The sequence below is a fragment of the Macrotis lagotis genome, chromosome X (genome assembly GCF_037893015.1).
Source record: "Macrotis lagotis isolate mMagLag1 chromosome X, bilby.v1.9.chrom.fasta, whole genome shotgun sequence".
Taxonomy (NCBI): domain Eukaryota; kingdom Metazoa; phylum Chordata; class Mammalia; order Peramelemorphia; family Peramelidae; genus Macrotis; species Macrotis lagotis.
In genome coordinates, this window is record NC_133666.1 from 72,532,381 (window position 1) to 72,556,146 (window position 23,766).

The following is a 23,766-nucleotide window of genomic DNA, read 5'->3' on the forward strand; positions in this document are numbered from 1 at the left end:
CTGAGGGGGGGGGGAGTTCTGATGTATTTTCCTTCCTGAGCCAGCCCAATTCCTTGCCACACTTTCTCACTTCTCCATGAGGGGCTTGTGGATCTACTGGGAGCTCAGGTCTCTGGCCTGCTTCATTACAGCAGGGACACCTTTAAACCCAATCATCTCCCTGCAAATCCCAGTGGAAGAACCATGTTTCTTGGGTCCTCTCCAAACTTGGGACCCATTCCCACTCTTCTGGGCACCAGTGACTCAACATATGGAACCAGGAACTAGATTGGGAGCTCCCAAAACATGGGTTCAAAACCTTCTCAGTCACTAAGTAGTTGTAGGAGCTGGGACTAGTAAATTATGTAACCTCTCAGTGACTCAGTGTCCTCCTATGTCTACTATAACAGTTGCAGTGGGGAGGCCCAGATGGACATACTGGGAAGCCTAGGAAGAGAGCACAGGGGAACTGTGGGACCAGCAGAGCTCTGCCCCATAGCTGAGTGACTGAAAACTGCCAAAATAGCAAGCTGTTTCTTGCAGGGAGCTCTGGTACTATGGAGGGCACCAAGGGCCTCCTGGCCTCTCCTGGTTTCCTAGATGGATGTCTGTGCAGACAGGAAATGAGCGATGATAATAGCTCACACTTCTAGAGCCTCCTAAGGTCATCCTCTTCTACTTGTAGCTCCTCACTGTGGGGGAACCTCCCACAGTGAAGCAGGCCACCCCACACTGGGCTTCATGGCTAGGATGGCTCCCACTTCTGGGACATATGAAAAGCCCCCAGATACTTGAAACCAGCATGCATGTTCCCCCAAAGACTTTTCCAGGCTGAACATTCAACCAATCCACATAGAATGATATCAGCCCAGGGCTCTTCACTACCATCTTTGTCCTCCTTTGGACACATCTAGTTTCCCTGGACCTTTCCCACAACATAGCACCCAGATAGGATCTGGTGAAGTCAGAGTTACCATGAGGTAACTGCATCTTTCAGCTTCTCTTAGAGCAGCCCATATCCCACTGACTTTTTTTGACTGTCCTAGCTCAATGGTAACTCAGATTATGGTCCACTCGAGTCCATGGATCTTTTTCTACCTCTACCTTCTCTGCTTCCCAGCATTCCTTTCATTACCCTATATAGCTTCCCCATTCTGATTTTAATGGATCTGTGATTTTATCAAGACAAGGAATTCCAGGTAATGAAATTCCTCTCACCCATGCTGAGTAGCCACCGATCTATTAACTTAAAATGGGTGTCAGGGTCCAACAAAGTTAAGTGACTTGCTCATGATCACGTAGCTAGTTTATGTCAGAGGCAGGACTTCCAAGTATAAAATATCCACTCCAGGAACCATATCTAGGCACCACACCATGCCCTGATGCATAAGCATTATGAGATGGCAAAGGCTCTCAGGCCTGATCCCCCCTGCTCAGTCCTTGGCTTTACTCATCTCCTAGCAGATTCTGCCTCTGCCCCAATTTTTGTGGCTCTGAATCCTCCTTGAGAGGAAATGGAAAGAGCACTGGCTTTTGAACCACAGACCCTGGTCTCTGGTGACCCTGTGTGTATAGATAGAGGTTAGTTCTTTTCTTCAGGGGCTGGCCATTCCCATGCAGCACCCCCAGGTCTCAGGAGGGCTTTGGCCTATCATAGAACTCTGGTAGTTGTGCCAAAGGTCTACTCTGCAGGCCATAGGAAGCTGTGGAGAACTGAAGCACTGCAGAAGGAAAAGAACCCCAGCAGCCCTCTCTCCTGGCCCCCTCTGGACCCCCTTCCCAGTCCCATCCCTCCAGACCTTCTGAGGTTTGTTAGACTAATTAGCTCCCTGACTAATCTCAGCAACTTCAGGCCTGCTGAGGACTAAAAGTGCCATTTCCTCCCCACTTCCCCACCCCCATCCCCATCCCTGAGGTCACAGCATTCATTTTTTTTAACACTTACTTAACCCTGAGGTATGAGGACATATCCAGCCTCCCACCAGCCTGAGCAGGGCCAGCTGTGGGGAGCTTTGGCTCCCCAAGCCATTGACCTAAGTCGAAACTGTGTGATCTGGAAGGGAGGTCTAAGGCAGGTTGTGCTTCCCCTCCATCCTCCCAGGGATTCACCAAGTTTCCTAGCCTGGGAATCGGAACCTCTTCCAGCTTCTGGGGCCATTCCTTGTGCTTGAGGTCCAAAGCTCTGGTCCTTGGGAAGTGTCACCCAATATCATGGGTGAATGAACTCTTCTGCCATTGTTCCTAATTCACTTTTTCAGGAGCCAAGTTGAAAAAGTCAAAAATTTCTTTCAGACAACAACTCTTTGAGTACTTAGGAGCCAAACACTGGAAGGGATTTCAGGGGCCATCAATCCATTGGCCACTTTTTATTACATTTTATTAAATGTTTACCATATGTCAGACACCCTGCTAGGCACTGGAGATACGGAGGCAAAGCAAAACCACTGGTTGCCCTCAAGGAGCTCCCATTCTTCTGGGGGATCCAAGACACACATAATTAGGTCCTTGCCAAACCCAATTTGAGATGGATCCCAGAGAATCCTCAAGGGGACTGGAGAAGGGAGCAGTCCCAAAGGATGAGGCTGGAAATGGACTTTAAGGAGAATCTAATAGGCAAAAGTAAGAAAGAAGAGCATTCCAGAGATAGAGGACAGTCCAGAGATGGAAAAGACAGGAGATGTGAAAGGAGCACATGAATAGCCCAACATGGTGAGATGATAGACTTCATAAAGACTAGAGCTTGGGAGAAGACCATGATGTGTAAGAATAGTGCAAAGGTAAGAAGGAGCCAGGTTCTCAAGATATTTAAATACCCCAAGAGGAATTGATAGGGGATCCTAGAAGTTATAGGGAGCCACTGCAGTGAATTGAGTAATGGGGGCAGAGGTAACATGGTCAGACCTGTGCTTTACAAAAATCACTTAGGCAAGTGAATAGACAATGGATCTGAATTGGAAGAGATTGGAATCAGGAAGAGCAGTTCAGAGGCCATTTGCAATAGTCCAGGCAAGAGAGGATGAGGAGGGCCTGCATCAGGATGCTAGCAGAGTCAGAGGAGAAGGGTGGACATGTGAGAAGAAGCAACAAGAACTGACTATTTCAGTTTGGTTCCTGAAAAGCAGAACTTGGAACTTCTGAGTTACTACCAAGAGTCCCTTTGACTTTGACTCAATGTCAGAAAGGCCTTCCTAACAATCACAACTGCCCCAATTAAAACAGGTTGCCAGGGGAGGTGCTGGGCTACCCTCCATTCAAGGTCATTGAGAAGAGAGAATTTAAGGGTGCTGGAGAAAGGATCTGGGGTCAGGAAGAGATTAAATAAGCTTCCTCAGAGGTTGGATAGCCCTCCCATCTTGTCTTCTCCTGTCCAGATCTGTGCCTCTCATGTTATATCATCTATTCTCCAATCTACTCTGCTTGCCTCTTTTTAAGGTAGTCCCATGCTTCCTAGTCCCAGTGGCCTAGTTGCTTGGAAGCTGTGAGACCAGCTGTTCATCTTCATAGCCCTTCATTCATCTCCTTTCCTTCCAAGCTATGGCTACACTGACTCAAGGCAAATTTGAGATGTTCCTGTTACTGTGTCTCTAGTCTTGTTTTCCCATTTTCAAAGGTCTTCTTGCCACCCTGCCCTCACCCCCATATACATCTGTACACCCTGGGTCACTCACCCATGTGATTCCAGGAATTCTCATGAATGTAAGATGTTCGTACTTGGGGGCCCCAGAAAAGTTGTGTGGCATACATCCAAATGAAGTGAGAAGAGACTACACCTCTTTTCCCATCAGTATCATTGGCTGACCTGCTGTTGATTGACAGTTCAGCTATCCACAGGAATTCTAGAAGGAGCTGGTATGGTTTCCTCCCTCTTCTTACCCATCTCAGCTATTCTATTTAAGATCTCAGACTATAGTCTGGAGCATGCCCAGTGAAGCAACTGCTGTAGAAGGTCCCTAGATACCCTTGCAGTTAGACTGATCCTGATGGGACTTCCTCACCACGAGACTGTTCTTCCCTCCAGTAAACAGTTCTACTTACATGGGTACACACACACACACACACACACACACACTCGCTTCCCACTTAGCACACTGTTGAAAAGTGAAGAGTAAGGTAGAAAGCTTTCTGGGTTCAAAAGTTAAGGAGCCAGAAGGCACCTCCATTGTCAGGGTTTCTAAGTGGATGAATGTTAACTCTAGGAGACAAGAGACAGTCATCAGCTTTTTGGTGCTTGCTCCAGGGCGAAGACTCTGAAAGAACCAAGTTACTATGTCTCCCCTCTTTTGGAAACCCTGACCTGCTACCTACTGGGATCTGGATGATCCTGGTCTTGTTGCTGTAAATTCTTCTTCTGAGGCATTATTGAGATCAGCTGTGGACTGATAAGAGAATCTGGGGGTGGCTAGGTTGCGCAGTGGATAGAGCACTGGCTCTGGAGTCAGGAGGACCTGAGCTCAAATCTGACCTCAGACAGTTAACAATCATCTAGCTGTGTGGCCTTTGGCAAGGCACTTAATCCCATTACCTTGCAAAAACCTAAAAGAGAAAAATAAGAGATAAGAGAATCTGACAAGTAAATAAGTAGGAATATGGTTGGAGAAGGCATGGTCAAGTAGCAGTTTATCTGAAAAAGTTCTGGGGCATTGCTGGACCACAAACTTAACAGGGTGTATGCACTGGTAAGGCCACAGCTGAAGGATTTTGCTCGGTTCTGGGCGCCATAATGTAAAGACATTGACAAGTGGCCTCTAGAGGAAGGCAACCAGAATACTAAAGGGTCTTTTGTTCATGCTATATGAGCATCTTTGGAAGGAAGTGGAAATATTTACCCTGGAGAAGAGAAGATTTAGAGGTAACTACAATAGCTTTTGAAGGACTGTCATGTGGAAGAGGGATTAGTCTGATTCTGTTGGACCCTAGAGAGCACAATCTGGAGTAGTGGGGAGGGGAAGGGTCATATTCAGTTTGATTTTGGGAAAACCCAACAATTCCATTGTCTCCAAATGGCCCAGGATGCCCTGGCAAGAGAGGCAAGCTAACCCATGGGTGGGGGATGCCCCCTTGTTGGAAATATTGGAGAGAGGACTCAGGTACGCATTATACTAGGTAACTGCTGGGCTGCCTTCCAGTATGGAGATGCTGTGGCTCTGTAACATCATTTCTGAGCTCCCAGACATTGTTATCTTAGCTCCCAGGCAGTGATCCAAATGACCTTTATTCATAATCTCAAGGCATCTTCATTATAGCAGAATGCCCACAGCCTAGCTCTGCTCCTGACAGAATGAACAGCAAAGATATAACCTCCCCCTCTTTTCCCAGCCCTGCTGCCAAAGCAGGATCAAGGCAAGAAAAGATGAATGCTGTAAGTTTAAATACTGGCCCCAGGGACTTGGTCAGGACCAGGATACATGGGAAATAAAAGAAACACCAGACCCAGAAATGTGCAGATAGCTCCCAAAATGTGTCTCCCAAACTCAGAAGGGAAGGATATGTAAATAAAAGGTGCTATCTTCCAGTCACTACACTTATATTCTCATTTGATCCTCACAACAGCCCTTTCAAGCAAGGTTCTATTATTATCCCCATTTTACAGCTGAGAAAAATTGAAGCAGAGAGATTAAGTGACTTGCCCAGGGTCACACGGCAAGTAGGTATCTGAGGCCAAATCTAAATTCAGATCTTCCTTACCCCAGACCCTATCCTCTATCCATTTTGCTAGCAAACTGCTTCAAGAGTTAGTAGCTTTCAGGATTCAAACTGTTAGCAGCCATGTTGGAGAAGTGAAATAGTTACTTATCTAAGGGGGGGGGGGGATATATGAGTCTCTGTTTCTTAGCCTGAGGTCAGGGTTTGAAGGTTTGAAGGAACTGCAAAACAATTTAGTCAATGCTCTCATTTTAGTTTGGGGAAAACTGAGACCCAGAGCATGGAAAGGACTTGTCCAAGGTCACAGAGCAAGTTAGTACCAAAGCTGAGACTGAAACTCAAGCCTTCTACTTGCACTCATATTTTGATGTTCTTTCCTCTGAACCAAAATGACCACTTTCACACTGGAACTCTCTTCACCTCAGGATCAGAGGGATGAAAGCTGGAAAGGACCTGAAGAAGCATTTAGTCCTATTCCCCCCCCCTTATTGAAAAGATGCAGAAATGGAGACCCAGAGAGTAGGAAAGATTTGTCCAAGATCAATGCCAAAACAAGGACTAAAACACAGGCCCTCTTTTGCCAAATCCTATAGCCTCCCCAGCAAATCTAGTTCTTCCATCTTAGTGAGGCTTGAATGGGCATACTGCCAGATTCCTTTAAAATCTGCTCCTTTACCCAGAAAAAAGGAGGGGCTGGTTGTGTGCTGAAATGATGTGAGGATATAAAGGGAAGGCAAGGAAAGCCAAGGGTGTGGGGTGGGGAGATCAATGGGCAAAATTATGAGTGAGTGCTCCAGTCAGATGCACGCGGTTCAGGACCATGGACAGCTGCAATCATTCCAGTTCCATGGATGGTGACACTGAAACTTCCATTATCCTCCCAGAACCCATACTCTTGTAATTCACTGGGCGGGGGGGGGGGGGGGGGGGGGGGTTCAACTCAGCCTAGTTGGGGAGCCAAGAGTGGGACAGTTTCCTGGGCTTTAAACTAAGAGCAGGAGGGGTCGTGCATGCTCGTTTAGACTGCTTGGTGGCTGGCCGGGAGCTCATGTGTGTGGGAAGCAGGATGTAGGCATGATCGCAGTTCAATGGTAGACATTGCAGTTTCCATTTGAGCCACTTGCTAGGAAGGAGCAGCTGGAGGATCCCCCGTGAAGCCAATGAGTCTTTAATTATTAATCACTGACATTTTGTAGACTGCCTTTAAATAAAATCTCACTGAGTTTCCTCCAGGCTATTATCATTTTGGCCCCAAACATTTTCTGCCCCTCTTTGTCATTTGTCTAGACTAGAGAGGATATGGAATAGAAGGCAGGCTGCAAGGGAGTTGAATTTCACTGACTTCCGCCCAAAGAGATTTTTCAGAATCCTATTGGAAACTAAGGGAGAAGGTGGCTAGAGGTTGAGCCACCAGCACTGGCTTGTTCCAGCCCTGGAGTGTGCTTTTTCTCAGCATGTGGCTTTGGAAAGGCAGCCTTGCTGCCCAGTAGCTGATGGATATCCACAAGGAATGTCTGAAGAATGACCTAAGATGAATAACTACAAAGGAGAAATTAGGAACCGTTCACTTTTCCCTCCTGGTTCATCTCTTATATGGACTATGTCCCTGTTTATTAGGACCCTGGAGAAGCACTCTGAAAGTGGTAGCAAAAGTTGGAGTCTTCACTGACCTGGTGATGGTCTCCATGGTCCTTGATACAAGAATTGTAGCCTGGACAGTCAGGGGGAAGGGAGGGAGGAACCTCCCATGGTGTCCTTGACACGTAATTCTGCCTCTTCTCTTTTCAGTTTGTTGCTCAGCCAAACTGTCAGCAGCTTCTGGCCACACTGTGGTATGATGGCTTCCCAGGCTGGCGACGGAGACACTGGGGAGTCAAGATGTTGACCTGCATCACTATTGGCCTCCTGTTCCCCATGCTGTCTATAGCCTACTTAGTGGCCCCCAGGAGCAACCTTGGGCTCTTCATCAAAAAACCGTTTATCAAGTTTATCTGTCACACGGCCTCCTACCTAACCTTCCTCTTCATGCTGCTTCTGGCATCTCAGCACATAGTCCGGACAGACCTGCATGTGCAGGGGCCACCGCCCACTGTGGTAGAGTGGATGATACTGCCTTGGGTTCTAGGTAAGTGACTGAGGTAGCAGACTGCCAGTTCATGCCTGCTAAGACTTTCATTGGCCTGGGCTGTACATTTCAGCCTCCAGGCATAGCCATGCCAGAACAGAGCTGACAGGCTCCTTCTGACCAAGTTCAGCAGGAGGTTGAAGGAAATGTTTATCCTTAAAAAAGAGAATTGTGTACTAGGGGTGGACAGCAAGGGGTGGACATGCTAACTGTCTTCAGTTATTTGAAGGCTCATTGTGTGGAGGAGGGATTGTTCTTTTGGTCCCCTGAAGGCAGAAATAGGAGCATGGCAGGGGCTGGGGAGGGGTAGAGTTGCAGAAAGATAGTTGTAAGCTGGACGGCAATCAAAGCAGTTTCAAGGTGGAATGGGCTAAAGGTTCATTTCAGGGATATTGTGGAGGGAATTGTTCAGAATAGGTTAGCGGAAATGGCCCCCAAGGTTCCTTCCAGCTCTGAGATTCTATACGTGAAGCTCAGCAAAGGGCCTGCCATCCCACCCCAGTGAAAAGGAAGGCTGGCTAACATGAGTGATATATGACCATGGGCAGTTAAGCTGGCATCCTGGCATTGGTAACTGACTGATTTTCAGTAGCTTCATTCACACTCAGAGGCTGTCCAGGAGTTAAGAGCCCACCAGGGAGTATGTCACAAATGGACTCAAGCACTAATAGGAGACTTTCTGGCATCAGTCAATGGGGAGAGAAGAGCAGGTGGTCTCAGAAATTCACCTCAGAAACTCCACTGACTGGAAATTAGTGAAAATTAGAAATAGAAATTCCTCTGCCTGGGCTGACCTGGCCTATTCACCTACTATTTTCCTTTCCTCTGGGTACCTTAAGGGAATCCCATCTCTAGTGGGGTTCCAACGGGAGCCATCAATGGGATTGTTGCCCATGGAGGTCATATAAAGTCTAGATCCTGCCTGCCATTAGCTGAATGGAGCTTTCCAGTCTGGTTCGACAGCCCCAAGGGAAATCTCAGCTTTTCACAAATCATCCATTTCGTTTACCTCATCTGTCTTCCTCTTGGGAAGATTTTATTTGGATCAATGGCTGCTACTTTAGCACTAATACCTTTTTTCCACCTTTCCCTCAGGCTTCATTTGGGGAGAAATAAAAGAGATGTGGGATGGCGGCTTCAATGAGTATATCCATGACTGGTGGAACCTGATGGATTTTGCCATGAATTCGCTCTATCTGGCAACAATCTCCTTGAAAATTGTTGCCTACGTCAAGGTATTTTGGCATCTCAGTCTCTTAACAAATGTGTGAGGCAAGGTGACTTTGAATACTTCCATTAAGCTTAAGTCCTTGGTAAGGGGCAGGGAACACAAGTTGGGGAGGGGAGAAGCAGGGGCCAGGTCCCATAGAAAATGCATCAGCAACTTCATAAGCCACAGCCATCAGCTCCTCATAAGGGCAGTTCAATTTATTTTTCATCTATGCCAAGCACTGGGAACAGAAAGACAAACCCAAAGATTCCCTGCCCTCCAGAGTTTATATTCTGGGTTGTAGCCAGTTGTTTGGGCAAGACCTTTCCTGGCAAATGGATGGACTAGGGAAGCCTGTGATGAATTCCCATATTTGGGTAGCCAGTTTTGTGAAGTCATTTAGGACAACTCCCCAGCCCCAGCTTGAGCTGCCTCAGTTTCTCTAACAACAAATTCTGGGAGTCAGATTCTATGAGAAATAGTCTCAGCCATGTCCTTCCCTTTTGTTGCAGAAACAGGACCTGGTGGGCCACATGGGTTTTGTCAAACAGGGTTAACAATGAGGTCATATCTTTAGAGCCCCTTGTAAACTTTTGAGAGCTATGTGTCAGTTGTTGGTAATGCTTCCATGGGGGAATAGTAGCCGGCGATAGTTGTTACATAGCACAGATGGAATCAGTGATGGAGACTGAGAGGCAGTATGATGTCCAGGACAGAGCTAGACTTGGAGTCAGAAAGACTTGAGTGCAAATCCTGCCCTCCAATACCTAAGAGTCTCCAATAAGCACATGAGAAACTACCTTCACGGGCTTTTTAGGAGGCTTTCCCCGAGATCCTACCCAAACCAATAAGCACGGAGCCCTGGGCCAACATGAAGTCCTAAGCCAGTAAGAGGTGGAAATATAGTGGGACCACTCATGGTTGAAGAAATTCCTCAGAGCAAATAAAATGGCTGACAGCTGACAAATACTCCTGCCTTGAGAGGTACTTTCCCAGAAGCCCCAGTGTGAACTGAAGTAAAGGAGCAAGTGACCTTACACCCAGAATTTTGATCTTCCAGGGATGGCACGTGACCTCACTGGACACAGAGAAGCCCCCATTAGCAAATTCTCTGAAAGCCAGGACACAAAAGCCACTGCTTCCCTTGCTACTGGAAGAGTTTTGCTTCCCCTCCATCCTCCCAGAGCAGCAGCCCATTGCTGTTTGCTCCTGAGGTAGTCTCTGAAAGTCCTCCCCAACCCTCAGAGCCTTCCCTTCTTCCCTAGAAGAATATTCATCCTCAAGAGCCATCCTTACTTTCACTGGAGCCTTCTGCATCCCCCAGAGCCATCCCTCCCATACCTCTATTTGCATTTTGCCCATACTCTGCTGATTGTTGAGGTTCCTGTCCTGTCTCCGGCCAGAGCTTGCCTGGCTGCCTCCTGCTCTTTGCATATCATTTGTGGGGGAATAAAGAATTCAGTGCCATCAAAGAATGTGACTGAATATTAAGAAAGTCAGGGTACAAAGCTCTGGTGGAGCACCCTAGTTATAACTCTGAATACATGCCCTGAGAAGGTTTGCCAAAGGTGGAGCTAGGTAGCACAGTGGATAGAGTCAGAAGGACCTGAGTTCAAATCTAGCCTCAGACACTTAAAACTTAACTATGTGACCTTGGGCAAGTCACTTAACCCCACTGCCTTGCAAAAACTCCAAAAAAGAGAAAGAGTTGACACTTAGCCCCTTATTTTCTTCCCTCTGACTGGCTCACCCAACCAGACCTGCCACCAGACAGACAGAAAGACATTCCCTCGTGCCCACAGCCTTGATATACTTTCTAGTTTACAGCATAGACCTAGAAGGAACTGATTGGAATATGTGGTAGGCTGAGTTACCTGCCTATCAGTACTTCTCTACCCACCACAGAATGCATTTCAGTGTGAAACTGGTCGTGTAGAGGTCTGTGAGTTAAAAGAAAGGCAGTGCAGCACGGAATCTCCAGGGGCCCCAGAATCCTCAAATTTTAATCACTGCACTTTGGACAAGTCTCCTTAGGAAGAAGCTTTTGCTGCAATTCAGCCTCAGTTGGCTTTCCGTCCATCTGGTTCTCCCCTCTGGGGCCCGATTCCTTTTCCATTGGAGGTGACTGGCCCATCCTCTCTGGACTAGACTTCAGGCCCTTCCCCACCCTTTTGGCCCCCAGTTGATCACTGATCTTACTCCACAAACCGATTCCTCTGTCTCTCACTTGCTAAGCTACAGCTTCCTCTCCTATCAACTGGGCCTAATGCTCCTGTCCTCCTACCTTATAACATTGCTCCACCTAACCAAGCGTCTGTTCCATGCTGTGGTCAGAACACAAGTTGATCCTTGCCTTCCCAGTCAACTAAGGCTTGACCCATGAATGTGTGGAAAATGGCTAGACTTTGGAGAAAGTTACCCCATTGCTATTATTCTTGGCATGGCCTTGGGCAGGTTCCTGCCTTCTGGGTGCCTTTCCTGATCTGTGAAGTCTCCCTGGCACAACTGGCATGATCCCAATGAACACTTGGCCACCTTGTACCATTTCCCAGACTGATCCTTGAATGAGAGTGAAGGCAGCTCCCTTGGGACCACAAAGCGCAAGGGAAGGAGCAAGTGGCCAGATGCAGCTGAGTCAGGGCAGCAGTGGTCTGTCCTCTGTGACTTGGAAGTTTCAGATTTGGAAAGAGCTTCAAGCAACACCTGCCCCAGAATGCCTCTTTCCATCAAGGTGGTGAACTAGATCTCATCATTCTACAGCAGCTTTCTTCTTCCCCTTTGTAGTGTCCTGAACCCCCTTGGCCATGTCTGACCCCTTTTCCCCATTATCTGCTTAAATATATAAAATAAAATACAGAGGATGAGAGAAGAAACCAATTCTGTCCGAATACTGTGATCATAGATGAAAACAAATTCTCAGATCCCAGATTTAGCATCCTGCCCTTCCTAGAGACTCCAGAAATCTCCAAGGAGTATGGTGCCTTGTGAACTTGGAAGGTAGAAAGGGGAAGACATTAGTTGCCTTCACTGAGAAGCTAAGGGACTCCCCTAGAAACACAACACAACAAAAGCCAGACCTGGATCACCAACAACTGCTATCCCTTTGGTCTTTCAAAGGTCATGATGCAAAATAGGACCATAGTTAACGAAGTGGGAGGGAGAGGGGGGCAGACCTGTGACATCCACCATCATTGTGGGTAATTTTGTGTGTGGGGTCTCCCTGCACTGTTGTGGATTGGCATTCTGCCATCTGCTCTAGAGAGGTTCTGGAGTACTGGGAGAATCATTGATTTGTAACTGGGAGAGACCTTAAAGTTGAGGCCCAGGAAAGGGAAAACACTTCTTTGCCCTAAGTCTCAACAGAAGGGCTGGGGCTGGAGCAGACCTTAGCCTTCTGACTCCTGATATGGAGTTCCTTCCATTGGTCCACACTCCTTCTGAGAAGTGAAATGACTTAACCACAGTCATACCCCACCCCCCGGGAAGTGGCAGGATAGAATTCAAACTAGGGTCACCCTTCTACCCCGGAATAATCAGGATACCCATTTCTCAAGCACTTTGAGCTTTACAATGTTTTCCTTATAATACACTGGGAAGTTAGGAAATACAAGTACTGTTGCCCGCATTTTACAGTTGAGAAAACTGAGGCCCAAAGAGAAACGTCTTGTCCAAGTCAAAGAGCAGAATGAGGATTTGAACCCATCTCATCATTTCCAAGTCCAACATTCTTTCCATATTGCCTCTAGTAACACCTCCCTACGATACTTTGAAGTTGGTCTGGTGCTTTCCTGCCAAAATTTTGAGATTGAAGTTGCCATGGTTTTGGGGGCAGAATCTGGTTAGGGCTGTGCACATGGGCACGCACTTTGCCAAAAGTATCCAGGTGACTCCCTCTCCCTGGTAAACAGAATGGGTAGGATTAGGTGGATGTCAACCCTGGAATTTTGAGTGACTTCACAGCAAATAAAAGCATTTGAGCCTCAATTGGAACCCAAAACTTGCTGACTCCACCACCAGTGTAAGCATAAGTTTAAGGATGGAATCCTAGAATAGGAAGTCAAAACTCCAAGTTCCAGCCCCCTGGCATGCATTTCTCCAAGCACATCTTGCTTAGGCTCCCTAGGTCTTGTCTTTTAAATGGATGTTTTCAGCTGGGAAGTCTCTCCTTGAGGACAGGGAATATATTTGGTGGTTTTTTTCTATTTCCAGTGCTCAGCATAGTGCCCTCCTACATAGTAGGCACTTATTGTATTTTGATTGATTGACTGGAGGTCAACAGTCAGTTTCCAAGGTCAGGTGGCAGCTACTAGCGCATGAGGCTTCTTGGGTTGGGGCTGCCAGGCCTGATTCCTGCCCTTTCAGAATGAACTCTAGTTAACAAAGCCTAGCTTTGCTGAGTACATTTTCCCATTGAAGTGAAGGCCTCTACCTCCAGTGGTTGGGGGGAAATACTTGTGGCTAGGCTATTACTATTGCTGAAACCCTTCCATTTCAGACCATTGGCCCTGGGGAGAGGATTAGTGACGGCCTCCTTTGTTGAGATGGCAGGCAGAGTGTCTATGCCATTGACTGTCAGGGCATTAACTGTGTCGTGGGCTGCCTGATTCATGCATGGACATTAATTAGCTTTGGGGAGGGGAGTTGGGTGACCACACAAATGCTCACTGTCTGCATTTATTATTTCTTTCAGTACAATGGTTCTCGTCCCAGGGAGGAATGGGAAATGTGGCACCCAACCCTGATTGCAGAAGCCCTCTTTGCAATCTCCAACATTTTAAGTTCCTTGCGTCTCATATCCCTGTTCACAGCCAACTCCCACCTGGGGCCTTTGCAGATCTCCTTGGGACGTATGTTGCTTGACATCCTCAAATTCCTCTTTATCTATTGCCTGGTCCTGCTGGCTTTCGCCAATGGACTGAACCAGCTTTACTTTTATTATGAGACCAGAGCCTCTGATGAGCCTGATAACTGCAAGGGGATCCGCTGTGAGAAACAGAACAACGCCTTTTCCACGTAAGAGCTGCAGGCCCCAAGCCCTGCCTCTCTCCCTATCCTGTCCTCTTTCTTAGCCTTTTCTTCTTAGCCCTGGTGGGAGCTTCAAGATGACTCTTGGTCAACCCTTGTTTTATTACTGATTGAATGAAATTGAGCCCTAAGGAACAGCCCCACGTTTGTAGGGAAGCTGGAGGGGGGGGGAGGGATAAGGGGAGAGTGGAGGAAAGAGCTGGGGTCAGAGTGCCAGATAGGTTCCAAAGAATAATGTATGGACAAGCCGGCCATTATTGGAAGCAAGTAGCAGGAATGAGGAGAGAAAGGCACAAGCATAGCCAACAAACTGATACCTTGGGAGAGATACCACCAGGGAACCTTGGCCAAGATGTCAGCAAGAGAGTCCTCAATGGTTTAGGACTTGTAGGTTGCTCAAGACTGTTCCAGGACCAGGGTAGCTTGCTCTCTTAGTATTCATGGCAGCTCCAAGGAGGCAAACAGCTGAGAGACTTGATGAGGAGAACAGAGAACCTCTTGTAGATTTGTCTACTTGATTTCCCACCCCTAAGGTCAAGGCAAGGGATATAGCTATCAGCTAGGAAATTGGATCTTTCTAGCCTAGAAAAGAAAATTCTAGTTATCAGAGGTTCCAGAAAAAGCAGAAAAATTTTCAGACTATAATCAGTCTCTCTCTCCTCTCTCTTCTGTCTGTCTCTCTTTTCTCTCTTCTCTCTCCTCTCCATCTCTGTTGTCCTCTCTTCTCTGTCTCTCTAACTCTGTCTCCCTCCCTCTGCTCTTTTGTTTCTCTCTTCTCTCTTCTATGTCTCTTCTCTGTCTCTCTCTCCCCCTCCCTCCCTCTCCTCAAGAGCTGGATCTAGACTATGTTAGCCATTTCCTTTGTCTTTGAAGGAAATGAATGTACTACTGGGGGCTGAATTATTTCTATGACTCAAAAAGGCAGCCCACTGAGTGAAATTGCAGCTGAGGCCATCCTGCTTCTTTGAACATGTTTCTAGCAGAGCCAGCTTCCCCATTCAGAATTTAACCACTAGATGAAGTAGGGCAACCCAAGCTTAGTGCCTTTAACCCATAGACAAGGGAGGTTGTAACCCAGGAATAGAGAGGGGTGGTAGCTGAGAATTCTCCCTCTCTGGGCCTAGGGAAGGGGAGAAGCAGAGCCTCTGGCACCCAGGCTTATTCCTATATCTGACCTTCCAGGCATCCAAGGCACACCCAACCCCTCTACCACTTTCGAGATCTAGTGTCCAAAAACACACCCAGCCCTTCTGCTAATCTCAATATACCTTGCCAACCTCTGCCTTCTTGGGCCCTCTGGCTGCCAGGACAATAGCTGTCTCTCTGTACTCTAGTTTGACAAATACAATTCCAGGCAAGCAACAAGAAAAGAATCCCAAGTCAAGTAAGCAGTGAAGACAGAGAGCCAAATCTAAGCATGATCTTGTCTTCTCAGCAATTATTGATCCCTTCCTGAGGCCTAGGAATCTTCATGAGTCCTGAGAGGAGGTGGGGGGAGACTGGAGGAGCAGGGTTACCTCTCAGCTCTTTAGCCAAGACAAGACAATCCTTTGAAGGCAGTAGCCCCAGATAAGAGGGCTCCTGAGATTTAAGGACCTTGGAGAGATCCTTAACAGGCAGCAGAATAGAGCAGAGATGGCTTTGGAAGCAGAGACCTGAACCTAGCACACAATGTGTGACAGTGGGCAAGTCACTGCCTCCTGAGGCCTCCGTTTCCTCATGTGTAAGGTAAGTTCCTTGAAATCTGGGACTATTTCCCTTTCTGTATTTGTTAGAGCTTTGCGCACTTCCAACTCTCAGTCTATAATGTAGCTCAATGCCAACTTCAGAGAGTGCAAATTACTCACCCAAGTTCCACAGTACATAGGTGATTTAGTGACATGACTATCTGTGTTGGATAAAATCATGTACATCATGTTGGTTGAATTCAATTGGGAAGAACAGAGACCAAAGTGAAAGCCCCTGTCCTCAAGGCTCTTACCTCTATGGGGGGGGGGGGGGACAGATCAGGAAGGAAAGGGTTCTAGATAAGGAAGTACAAAATATAAGCAAAATAATTGAGTATGAGGCATCAGCAATAACTGGGGGTCTTCATATGCCATCTTCTCCTCCCCACCTGAATTGGACCCAGTGATCATCCAGGGAAGTTCTTGGGGTTATGCTCACCCTGGTACCATCTTGCCCCTAGCCCAGCCCTTTCAAGCCACAGGACAGCCTTGGCTCTAGGAACCAAAGGTATAGACCAAACAGGATTACAAGAAAGGGAGTAAAGCTTGTGTTAATCCCCTCACCCAAGAACAGCTGCCTCAAGCAAATTAGTGCTAGGCACTGCCATGGAATCAAAGCTGCCACAGTGACTGTGAGGTCACACCTCCTTCCCTCAGCTTGGGCTCACACCCCAGGCCGTGCCATTTGTTCCCATCAAGGCACTAGCTGGAGGGGAACACGTGAATGGGAGGCTTCTCCAGGAGGTTTGCCCCCCTGCCTAACTGCCCTTTTCTACAGCCCACACTTAGGAAGTTTATTCAGTGTCCAAGGAGAGGTTGGCTCAGTGATTTGTAACAGCCCTGACACCGGTTGCCATTGTGTGCCCATCACATGCCCAGTGGGACCACTGACAACAATGGGCACCTGTCACACAGGAAATTACAGCTTGGAGCCTGAGAGCAGGAGCTGCTGCCACCCAGCACCAGGGCCAAGCTAGACGCCCCTTTCCTTGCATTGGCCTCAATTAATTAAATTAATTTTTTGTGCACAAAAAATATTGGAACATGATTTCCTTCCCCCTCCCATCCTCCAACTGACTGCATATTTTTAATCCATCTCCTGACTGTGCTACTAAGCAGTGGCTGCAGAAAAGGCCTTGGTTTGGGGGCAGGAAAATAGAGAAAGGTCTTAGGATCCTCTGAGAATGGAGAGCTAGCCTGAGTCCTACCTCTTTCCAGAGGAGCAACCTGAAGCCCAGAGATGAGATTTGAATCCAAGTCCCTGGTTCCACATTTGGTACTCCTCTCCACCCTTTAGCCTTACTATTTTTCCTAGCATTCATCTAGTGCTTTTGAATTGGCTTAATCTCACCATTAGAGCTGAGTGTTTTCACTCCTAAAAAGTCCGGGTTTTTATGAAGCAAAAGGCTGTCTGACCCAGCTCCTGGGTGAGCAGTGGCCCTGCCAAGTTGCTCTCCCTCCTGTGCTTGAGCATCTCCAGCAATGAAACCAAATGGATGCTTCCCGTGGCTACCCATTCCTCTCTGGGGCATTATCTGTCACAAGTTCCCTAGGAGGAGCACTCTGAAGGCTGCTGGTAGCCTGCCATGGAGAGCTGAGTTTGAAGCTGGCTTCCACCCTAGGCCCTGTGTGAGCCTCTGGGCCTCAGACTCCTCATCTAGAAAATGAGGGGGCCACAGCAAGGCAGCCTCTAAGGTCCCTTCAGATCTTTCCAAGTTTGCATTCAAGGCCTTTCACCAATGCTGGACCTTAGCAACACCCTGATCTTTTCCATCTCCATGGCACTGATCTAGTACCACTTGCCAGCTCTGCCAGGCCTCCCTGAAAGCATCAAGGGCAGGAAAGAGTGCTTGTCCTCAGACTTCTCTTGTTCTGAACATTATATGGCAAGGGCCAGTGAAAAGAACACTGGCTATGGAGTCACTCTGTATCTCTGGGATCTTGGATAAGACACTTATCCTCCTTGGGCATCAGTTTCCTCATTTGCAAAATGAGGGGCTTTGATCAAATGGCTTCTAAGGTCTCTTGAATTCTATCTCATCTTTCTAAACGGCAGAGGCCTGATCATTGAGATTCATCCTCAGAAGCAAAGGGCCCTGAGATCTGGGGGCCACGATGGCACATTTTGTGTTTCTGCTTTGAGTACTCTTCCCAATCCTTTAGGTATCTGATGCAATCCAGTGTTTTCCCATGTTCCGGGTTTCCCTGAGGGATGATCTAATAGCTGGATCCAGGCCCAAAAGAAAACCCCAGGGCAACATCCAAGAAGGGTTTATTCACTCCCTTTGGAAACCTCCAATGGACAAGAATGTATCACCTCCAAGGCAACCCCTCTCCCTTTGAGTGGTTCTAATTACTAGGCATGTGGCCTTTGGGTCATTTGGGTTCTGCCCTCAGGGGTCAAGAAAAGTAAATTTAATTCCTCTCCCACAGCTAAGACATTAATTAATAACAGCTAGGGCACACCACAGTGCACAGAGTGCTAGGTCTGGAGCCAGGAAGACTTGAGTTTAAATCCAGTCCCAGACACTTTCTACCCATGTGACCCTGGGCGACTCACTTCATCTCTGCCTTAGTTTTCTCATCTGTAAAATGGGAAAAATAAAAGCACCTATCTATCTCAGGATCTTTATAAAGATCGAGTCAGATAATATTTCTAAAATACTTATCCTAAGTTGCCTGGCACATAGTAATTCATATTTCTCTAATAATGATAGAACATTTTTTCACCTGACCATAGAGAACTTTCATTTCTTCAGATGAAAACTGCCTGTTCATAGCCTTTGCCCATTTATCAACTGGGGAATGACTTGTATTCTTAGAAATTTGACTCATATTCTCTATATTTCAGAAAATGCGTCCTTTCAGAAATACTTGCTGAGAAAATTGTTTCCCAGCTTTCTGGGTTCCTTCTAAATTGTGACTGCATTGGTTTTGTATGTGCAAAACCTTTTTTAATTTAATGTAATCAAAATTCTCCATTTTGCACTTCATAGTGTTCTCCAGATTGTGTTTGATCCAAAATTCTGCCCTTCTCCATACTCCTCGATTCCTTGATCTATTTGGACCTGTTGACCTACGGTAACGCTCTTTCAAAAACCAATCTTCTAAATCCTGAGCTGCTGCAATTGAAGAGATGCTGCTGAGGCTAACAAACTTTCTGCCTACATCTCCCCCTCTATCCTTGCTGTCCTAATGCCTTAAAGTCCACCAAATGGGCTTCATTTCTTGGGTTCTAAACAATATTCCTCCTTACAGTGCAACAGCCCTAGGAAGAAGCCCTTAAGCCAGTCGTATATGAAGGAGCTTTCCCTGAAATCAAATCCTTCCCTGAAAGAAAGTCTGGATGGGACCCAAGCACACTGGGAGTCCTGTATGTGGGACTGCTTGGCTAGGTGGTGCTGTAGATAGAGCACTGACCCTGGAGTCAGGAGGACCTGAGTTCAAATCCTGTCTCAGACACTTAATAATTATCTAGCTGTGTGACCTTGGGTAAGTCACTTAACTTCATTGTCTTGGAGAGAACTAGTAGCAATGGGTGCAAGCTAAAGAGGGCCCAGAGACATGGGCTGCTGAGTCAGGATCAGGGGTGGGAGGGAAGGGCCTGCCCTCACTGGAAAGCTTTGAATACAAGTTATCCCTTGTAGCCCTGGAGCTTAGGAAGTGCAGTGAGTTGCGTGGTGCCGGCAGCAGGTTGAAACCCGCCCCCCCCCCCCACTGAGTGAGTGATGACAGTGCTAGTGTCACTGGTTTGTCCCTGCTGGCTCAGTCTCCTCCAGTGCCATGCCCTAGATAGAACAGCTCCCACCAGAGTGGAGCCAGGAAGAAAAGGAAGAAGCAGTGTTGAGATTGGGCACCTCTAACCAGGCCATCCATCCAATAATCAGAAACCTGCCAGGAGCCCAGATCAGAAGATCTTTGTTTTCTCCCCTTAAGCCAGACCCTCATCTTTGGAGTTAGGGCTCTTCATCTACCTTGGTGTCTTGCCTTCCCCCATTCCTGCACTGGAATGACTCTCACTAGATCTGCTGTGGTCCTCTTTCCATTCTTCACTTGGGTTAGCACAAAATCACTTCTTCCCTTCTCACCTCTCTCCCCACTGAGCAGCTTCTAGCTTGCATTTGCTGGAGCCAAAGAGGAAGAAAGGTATGGGAGCAAAGGTATGGCAGGGCAAGGTGGACCTACTCCAGGGAGGAGTGAAGGAAGAGGACAGCCCTTGGAGCCCTAGGATGACTTGCTTCCCTTCCCCTTGGGTGTGGGGAGGGTAGGGGAAGGGCTGGGGATCAGACAGCAGACAATTTTAAGAACCAAAGGAGCTCAAGCTGGTCAATCTTTAACCACTCACCAAGTATTGTTGAATCACATCCTGTGCACCACCATTGTTCCAGGCTCTGTCGATTAGTATAAAGAAGTGCCTGCTTTCAAGGAGCTTGCGTTCTAATCAGGGAGACAACCAGGCCAAATCCTAAGTATGTCCAGCCCAACACAATGTGATTAATCCAAATGTATACGAGGTAGTTTGGGGGAGGGGTGATATGGCAGATAATCTATAATGACTGAGAATCAATACATTATTAGCAAGACAGCACACTCCCTGAATACCCTGAATACAGAGTAGAACAGTTTTATCTATTAGAATCATTAAAAAAAGGAGAGAGAATTACGTCAGGTCATGTGATTTCTAATTAGAGGAAAGATTAGGAGTTTTGCAAGTTGGGAGGGGGAAAGAATGAGTTTTGATCAAATTCGGAGGGCAGTAGGTTTTGATTTCAAGGTCTTTTCCCAGAGTGGGGTCAGGACTGCCTTCGTGGAAGGTCAGACCTGAACTGTACCCCATAGAAAAGAGGGGTTCTTTGAGGCAGAGGGAAGGAGAGGAAGAGGGAAGAGGGAATGCATTCCAGATCAAAGGGCATAGATATATCCCTCCCTGGTAGGAATGGCAGTAGATTGTGCCTAGTCTCTTCCCCTAATGCTTTTTTTTTCTCCTTCAGGCTTTTTGAAACCCTCCAGTCACTTTTCTGGTCAGTATTTGGACTTCTGAATCTCTATGTCACCAACGTCAAAGCTCGGCACGAGTTCACTGAATTTGTGGGTGCGACGATGTTTGGGACGTACAATGTCATCTCCCTGGTGGTGCTGCTGAACATGCTCATTGCCATGATGAACAACTCCTACCAGCTCATTGCTGTGAGTATGCTGCCTTAGTCAGAAGTACTTCAAAATGCCTCAGTTGGACTGGTTGGCATCACCCATCTTTGTGATCAGTGTCTGGTACCAAAGAGGCACATGTTTGACACCACAGTCACATTGGTGCCTAGGGCTGTACGAAGGGTGGGACATCAAAGGGCACCTTCTCCTCTGGTTGCCACAACTGAGGGAGGGAAAAACAGTGAAAATTGCTAGTGATAACCCTTTACTCATCAAGACAGGAGGTGCAGTATGGTGGGACCAGTCCTGGATTTGGAAAGGGGACATGGGTTGAAATCTTGCCTTCAGTCACTTATTACTTGGGTGATCTCAGCCAAGTCCAGGACTTCTTGGTCTCAGTCTCCTCCTCTGCAACATGATCCAGTTGGACTAGATTTCTTCTCAGATCCCTTCCAGCTCCAAACCTATGTCAGGCAAATCCAGTTCATCCAGGCTCGGGTCAATCACTTTAACTAGGAGATTGAGGAGCAATTGCCTTGAATCCAGGTTTGTGGGAAGCTCCGAGTCCAAGGCTATTGGAGTCTTCCCAGACTAAAAGGGTTTCTGTAGGGTTTGGGTGGCTCCTATCTCCTCCTAGCTTGTATGTATGTCTCTGCTGGGACTACCAGCTAGCTAACATGCTTGGAGAGTGGGCTGCTTCTGCTCTGTCTCTGGTAAAAACCCTGCTGGAACCTGCTCCCAGGTGGCCAGTTGCTTCCACAGGCTGTAGTTTAGGTCTGGCTACTTACCTAATTTTGAATCTAGCCAACTATGTAATTTTCCCATATTTTCCCCAGTAATAATGACAAAAATGTGTGACTTGCTAAAATCTAAGTAATCTCTATGTAGCTGAACAGCCAAAGCTGGGGAGGTTCTCTGCTCCATCTTCCATCCCTGTCTGAGGCATACAGCAACCATCATGGTCAGTATGAACCCTCCTTGGCCTCTTTGGAAAGGGCCTCCCATCAACTACTTAGTCTCAAGACTTCAGTGGTCCTCTGGCTCTTTCCTTTTCTCCTCTCCTCCATGTTAGGAATCCCATCTGCCACTTCACATCCCTTTCCTCCTTCACATTCATGCTGATCCACTGTACTACCTAGCTGTCCTTTTTATACATAACCCTCTCCTGAGTTTTTCCCTATTGCTCTGACTGCCCTTCCTCAGTCTCCTCCATTGCTTTTTTGTTTTTTCTTTAGATTTTTCAAGGCAATGGTGTTAAGTGACTTGCCCAAGGCCACACAGCTAGGTAATTATTAAGTGTCTGAGGCCTGATTTGAACTTAGGTACTCCTGACTCCAAGGCCAGTGCTCTATCCACTGTGCCACCTAGCTGCCCCCTCCATTGCTTCTTTATCCAGGTAATAACCACTCATTGTGGGTTTGTCTTTGGCCTATGTTCTCTTCTCTTTTTGCTCTATCCAGTCTTTCTTGAAGATCATATTAGGTCCCATGAAGTCAACTATCATTTCTCTGATCACCTGTCGGGGGTCCTAGTTTTTCCTTAAGCGTCCATCTATATCAGCAACTGCCTCTCGGAAATCCCAAGCTAAATGTCCTCGAGGCATCATCATTATCTCTCCCCAAAACCCTCCCCTCTTCTCACCCCCCCCAATTATTGTTGGGGCTGAGGGCACCACCATCATCCTATTCACTCAGGTTCCCAACCTCAGTTATTCTCTAGCCCTCTCTCCCACTACCCCCAATTGTCCAACCAGCATCTAAATCTCATCCTTTCATTTGTCCAATACCTCCCTAACTCTCCACTCATAGAGCACCTCACCACTGTACTATGCTTACCTCCTAGGCCATCTTCTTGCCTCAAGTCTCTCCTCACTCGTTATAACTCACAACTCAGTTACCAAAATGACTTCTTAAAGCATAGGCCTATGTCCCGCACCCGTACACACAGACACACACATACCACACACACTCAATAACCTCCAAGATCAAATATAAGCTCTTTCATTTGGCATCAAAGGTTTTCATAAACCGACTTCATTCTGCCTTCCCATTCTCCTTATCCTTGACTCCAACACTCCAAGGTCTTGATTCCCTTGGCTTCCTTCAAGTCTCACCTTTCCTGACCTCCCTAGCTTTGAGACAGCCTTCCATCTCCTCTGGCTCTGTCTTATTATTGACATATTGTCTTCACCATTTGAGTGTGAACTCCCTGAGGGCAGGGTTCTTATGTTTGCCTTTCTTAGCATAGTACCCAACACACAGTAAACCCTTCATGAATACATTTTGATTGATTAACAAGTCAACTAAGTGCTCCATTTAGAAGAGTTCAGAATTGAGCGCAGTGTTGAGGCAGCTGACTGCCAGGTGCTGCTGATAACCACTGCCATAGCAAAGACCCTGTGCTAAGACTATGCTGGCCACTGAGGTCTCCAGAGCTCACTACTTGAGTCTGTTGTTTCATGGGAAGCTCATAGCCAAATTCCATTCTCTCACTTAATTCTGCTGTGGATGAAAGGGAAGAAAATCCAAGAGAACAGCAGGTAATCCAAAACACTCTTTCTCTTCTTGCTATTTCTTCCCTCCCAGTTCTTTGTCCTTCTCTGGACTAATATTCCTCTGGCTTTTCTTGACTGTTGAAAACTAAGGAAGGGAGTGAGATAATGAAATTGTGATTTTGATCAGGAGACAAGGAGGTTGGTCAGGACTGCATCTGTCCCAAAGGATTATAAGCTCCTCCTTAGAGCTACAAGAGGCCTTCTGGGACCATGATCCAGTGGAAAGTATTGCCTTTGGTATCAGCAGGGTCACCTGAGGTCAAGTCCTAGCTCTTTCACTTAATAGTTGTGTGACCTTGGGCAAGTCACCTCCCTTCTCTGGCCAACAATTTCTTCATCTGGAAAATTAGGTGGT

The 23,766-nt window shown here is 47.1% G+C and overlaps 1 protein-coding gene across 1 annotated transcript in view; it reads left to right on the forward strand.

The window, feature by feature from the left end:
* LOC141499848 (short transient receptor potential channel 5) overlaps window positions 1–23,766 on the forward strand; it is a 79,233-nt gene that overhangs the window by 36,531 nt on the left and 18,936 nt on the right. Inside the window, exons 3-6 of the mRNA XM_074202621.1 lie at window positions 7,411–7,747; window positions 8,843–8,982; window positions 13,648–13,970; window positions 20,701–20,896. Of these exons, the coding sequence (XP_074058722.1) occupies window positions 7,411–7,747; window positions 8,843–8,982; window positions 13,648–13,970; window positions 20,701–20,896 (996 nt within the window). The remainder of the gene's footprint in view (window positions 1–7,410; window positions 7,748–8,842; window positions 8,983–13,647; window positions 13,971–20,700; window positions 20,897–23,766) is intronic.